This window comes from Scaptodrosophila lebanonensis, unplaced genomic scaffold (genome assembly GCF_003285725.1).
Source record: "Scaptodrosophila lebanonensis strain 11010-0011.00,11010-0021.00 unplaced genomic scaffold, SlebRS2 tig00000043-arrow-pilon, whole genome shotgun sequence".
Lineage (NCBI taxonomy): Eukaryota > Metazoa > Arthropoda > Insecta > Diptera > Drosophilidae > Scaptodrosophila > Scaptodrosophila lebanonensis.
In genome coordinates, this window is record NW_022060545.1 from 5,938,207 (window position 1) to 5,943,342 (window position 5,136).

Below are 5,136 nucleotides of genomic sequence, written 5' to 3' on the forward strand. Positions count from 1 at the left end.
TTCTCATGTGCTTTACTTATGTAGCTATCAAGCAAAAATCTTTTCACAATTGTCGTAACCAACAACTGGTTATGAGGAAACCATAAACAGATATTTTATTTAATTAATTAATTATACAGACTGCTTAGTCAGTCTAAGCTTGAAATTGAAATGAAAGGAAATCAGCATAAGCGTAGCAATTCCCAACCTACCCCAATAAACTATGCCTCATGAAATTCATGCTTCTAGAATTTAGTGCAATCAAAATATTAAACACATCGTTGGGATCATTAATTGAATACTCATATTATTAATCTGAAGAAAAATAATTTAATGGGAGCAAACTAATTTTGCAATTGCTGATGTTCTACTTACTTCAAAACTTTAAAAATTATTTATTTAATATAACTTATGTTAACTTAGCTTCGAGGCATACTGATATCTTTAAGCATCTGTCTGAGATTTAGAACAGCTTTTTATACAGAATAGGTTGACATAGGTCAGTAAGCTACGTTCTACTAACAATTAAGCGCAATTTTCTTATTCTAGCAAACTGTTAGTAATTGTATTTTGCTTTTAGGCTGCAGAAGAGAGGAAGTACTTTACGCAGCTTTCATAAATTGCATTAAATGGGGCTCTTAGTGCTTTTAGGGCAGCTCTACTACCTTAAGGCTCTAGCTACAATAAATATGCTTGATTTGTTCAATTACCGTAGCTAGCTCGGTTCATTTTATGTTTTACAGACTTTCAACACAGAGTAAAAAGAACAATTTTAAGTTTTTTAAGAAAAAAATCCAAATCTGCTTTAATAAAGATGGCTGTCCCTTTTGGCCTCCCATACTGTACGCAAAAGTTTGAATTCGCACTCAGCGCACTCAGTGACACAATCGGCCACACCTCCACGGCAAATGGCTCAACTCATTTATGAATGAATTTTCAGTGGAAGCTCAAGGGCGTTAAGTGTTTTCGAAGCCATCACTGCCTTGTCTTGGACTGTGGGTTATGTAAGAGGCAAATAAGAAATGCGAAAACAATGTGGCCGTACCGAAAGGAAAAGGGCATTGCCTAGCAATGCAAACAAAGCAGAAGTTGTACTGGAGCTCTGGCAAAATAACAGCAAAGGAAGATACCTCGTGTATTCGTTGTATTCGTATTCGTATGTGTACTCGAGTGCTGGCAAATATTTGCTCAAGCGGCGCAAGTTTCTGTTGGCAACGATGCTCAGTGCGGATAATTGGAATTATGATGCTAAGCAAGTAATATTTGGGCCGGGGTTCTCATAAATCGAAGGAAAAAGAAATATACAAAACCCCAGAAAATGGGGCGGCGAAACATGAAAGAAAGCGATCTGCAAACTGAGGCAAATAAGCAATTGTTGAATTGTTTGTGTTTGCTAAAGATTTCAACGCAACGTGAACAAATATATGTACTCGTATGTATCTATATATATAAAGAAAAAATAAAGTTACGCTTGAGCAAGAGACAAAGTTTATTTTTGTCACCTGTCTGTTGTGAAAATTGGAGGTGTTATTTTGTATGAGAATCTAATACAATATTACTCGTAATCGCAAGCTTGTAGTCTCTGAAGAGCGACAACAACTGCAACAACAACAACAACAACATTAAAGACGAATGTGCGTCAAGTTCATTTGTATGCCCATTTTTATAGTTGCTGCTGTTGTTGTTTTTGTTGTTGGTTTCACTCTCGCAATGTGTGTTCGCGTGGCGTATGAGTAATAAACATCAACGAAACTTTTTAACTGGGCTTCTAAGTGCGCGATGCGACTTGGCCGGGCCTTTTGGTTTATTGTGCTAAGTCGTCGAAGCTTCTCTGCTTTGGTGAGGCTTTGTTTTGTATGTTTCGGTTTGTTTGTTTCAACGTCGCGACGTCGACTGCGCTGTCGACTTGAGCGCAGCAACAACTCAGCCGGAAAATGAAAAATATAAATTGGCTGCTACAATGGGAAACAGAATTATTTAACGTGCAAACGTCGTGGAGTCAAGCGGTTGTTGTGTGTTGCCCCTGTCAGTCCATCAAACAGTGCTTTTGCTTTTTTCTTGCTGCCGTTGTTGCTATTGTTGTTGTTGCACAAAGAACTTAACTTACACATAAGTGTTACCGCTTTAAAATCAATTTAGTCTAAAGTAAAGCAAAATGTTCTTTAAGCTATGGCTCCTGATATTGGTAAGTGTCAGTCAAGTCAATTGAGCCAATTACGTTTAGCAGCAGCACCACTCGTTGCCTCCTTCCAGCTCTCTATTTGCGGAATATTGGATAAGTTCATTTACGCAGCACCAGCCCCCGCTGGGGATGCCAGGTCCAGTGATTTGACCACAGCGGAAACATCAGCTAAGCGTGAGTTTGAGTTTAAACTTTAAGTAACAAATACTGTAAGCTATTTTTATATCAACGCCAGGGCATTTCAGGGATTTTAAATCTTTAGTTGTAAATTATTTTACACGAAACAATAAAAGGAAAGTTCTAGCAGCTGTAACATTTCCCGCTGGGGAAAAATTTTGTATTAAGATTTAATACACTTTAATGAAGGAGCTTTAAAAGAATAAACTAAGTTGTAGACTAAATATATGAAATATAATTTTGTGTTAATCCAAATTTTTATTAGCTAATGAGTTTGAGATATTACTTGAATATACATGGAATTTAATGCTGTTTCTTCTATTTAGGCATTTTTTATTTTGAGTGGAAACAGTTCATTATATAAGAGTTTGGCTAAATCTGATAATTAACTATTAATTTGAAAAATCGCATACTGTTGGTATGACCTATAGCTTGATTTCAAAGTTTTATTTCTTGAAGATAATATAGATATATATAGTTAAATGTATCATTATATTTTAACTGATTACACATAAAATTGTGTACATTTCAAAGAGAGTAATAAATTGTAGAAAGTATTCTCTAACAAATGTTATAAGTTGACTCATTTTTCAGAGCATGTAAAGGATAAGTTTTATTTTAAAAATATGGACAGTCCCATTTATTTTATGTTTTGAAATGTCGTGACTTTGAGTTTGTTAAATGAACTAAATTTTTGTAAATTAATCAATTGGGAAAAACACCTATTAATTTATTCTCTATTTTCTCTGCAAGAATTTTTGTATAATCCTTTATAATATTCTCTCTCTTTTTTCCATTCAGTGCTAAATCTGGGTAGTCTCTTTGGACAGAGTGGCTATCCCAATACTGGCTATAGACCGGGCTATTACCCCACTTCGGGGTATTACCCCAGTTCGGGTTATTACCCCACTTCGGGGTATTACCCCAGCTCGGGCTACTACCCCAGTTCGGGATATTATCCCAGTTCAGGTTACTATCCCACTTCCGGCTACACTCCCAGCACTGGTTACTATCCCAGCACAGGAGGAGGAAGTTATTACCCAACAACGAATATCCTAGGATCTAGTGGATATGGCGGCTATGGCGGCTATGGAGGTAATGGCGGCTTACGTCAATATTCTGGCTACTGGCAGCCCGAATACCGTGGCCAGCGTAATCGTGGTCTGGGTTACTTTGAGAATACCGATCGCTTTGGCCTGCCCGTCGCCGGTGGCGGTGGCTATGGACGCGATCGCGTCTATGGGTCTTTTCGTGGCTATGACTAAGTATCTGTGTGTGTTTGTGTGTGTCCAGTTGTTATTGTTGTAACCGATCTGCTTTGTAAATAACGCTGCTTAACGCCCCCCATGGATGATGTTATTGTTCTATAGCAATAAATTTAAATTACTAATCGCTTAATCTCATCAGCATTCACTTAATAACAGCCTTGTAAAATTGTGGAAATCATCGCTACAGGTTTCATTTTACAATTATGACAGCTGTCATACATACATACGAGTACGTTACAAACGATATGCAAATTGCTGTTTGGTGACTTTAAGGTGATCGTGCCCAAAACTCTGGATACGCCCAATTGCACACTAATTTGTGGTGTCAAAAAGAACGTGGCAGCGACTCTCTCAAGCAAGTCGTACTGTACATATGTAGTACAAGTATGTGTGTAGGTTAATTGAAATGTTTGCATGTGTTTGTGTCTATTTAGCGACTTTAATGTGCGGTAATTGACGGCTTAATCAATTCTTTGTGTGTAATTTGTGTGCAATTTTAGGAGACGCCTAAAAGCATGCCTTTTAAGAAATCTCCACTTCGTGTTGCCAACTCTAATAAAATAATTGAATTTTATGTTATCTTTTAGTTCGCCAGACTTACGGTTAACTGTGCAACATAAATGCCACATAAAACCACACAGACCAAGTTTAGCACTCCAGCACCCTCACCAACAGCAACAACATCATCCACAAAAGCAGCTGCAAGTACCACAACAACAAGAATAAGAGCATCTGCTCAAAACACTGCGTTTTATTTTGAACGACGACGTCGAGATGTCTTGATCTACCGCCCAAAACTTTGGAAAGAGCAGCCAACTGCTGCAATTCGAACTTAAACCACAATGCTATGCAAAATACGGTCCACATCGTGTTCAAAACAGAAGCTGTTGGCTCACTGTGTGACGAACTCGGCAAATACTTTAGTACTCGTAAATGTTCGCTTCCACTATATGTATTAAGTAAAATCTTGGGTTTTCGTTTACCACATTTCTTAGTATGCAAGCAAATGTGCAACCATAAGCACAAAATGCACTGAAGTGTGTTTTAAAATCGGACTTAAACCTCTGCAAGCTGCGTGCATTAAAACCTCTGCCTTAGCTGGAGGCTATACATATGTCTTTCGTGATAAGATTTTAGAGTTTATTATGGCTATAAAATAAACAAATGACAACATTGTAATACATTGTTTAAGAGGACGAAGACCTCATTTCATGCGTACGAATACGACTTATAGAAAATTCATCTGATTTAAGATGGCTCTCAATTTTAGGATTTTTCGAAAGCTTAATTTTTCAAACATAATTGAATGTTCCCTTTGTTCCATAAGCATATTGCCAAATGAAGGGAATTTGCTTTAAAAGTCTCAGAAAGGCTTAAATACTTGAAAAGCAGCTACAGACGATTTAAAATATATATTTGATAAAATCTGAAAAGAAATTAACTCCAAAAGTGTATAAACGAATTGATTAAGAGCATTTTGTTTAATGACATCAAGGCTTAAAACCTGTATCAAAACATTTATTATACATT

At 37.0% G+C, this 5,136-nt stretch overlaps 1 protein-coding gene across 1 annotated transcript; it reads left to right on the top strand.

Moving 5' to 3' along the window:
• Positions 1-2,024: 2,024 nt before the first annotated feature.
• LOC115622875 (prisilkin-39) lies at positions 2,025-4,785 on the top strand. The gene is made up of 4 exons (XM_030516965.1): positions 2,025-2,164; positions 2,233-2,335; positions 3,140-3,433; positions 4,194-4,785. The coding sequence occupies exons 1-4, from the start codon at positions 2,135-2,137 to the stop codon at positions 4,211-4,213; spliced, it is 447 nt and encodes a 148-aa protein (XP_030372825.1). The 5' UTR covers positions 2,025-2,134; the 3' UTR covers positions 4,214-4,785.
• Positions 4,786-5,136: the final 351 nt, after the last annotated feature.

Coding starts and splice junctions, on each gene's coding strand:
- LOC115622875 (XM_030516965.1), top strand. CDS start 2,135: ATGTTCTTTAAGCTATGGCTCCTGATATTG. Junction 2,165..2,232: donor AGCTATGGCTCCTGATATTG/GTAAGTGTCAGT, acceptor GCCTCCTTCCAG/CTCTCTATTTGCGGAATATT. Junction 2,336..3,139: donor AGCGGAAACATCAGCTAAGC/GTGAGTTTGAGT, acceptor TTTTCCATTCAG/TGCTAAATCTGGGTAGTCTC.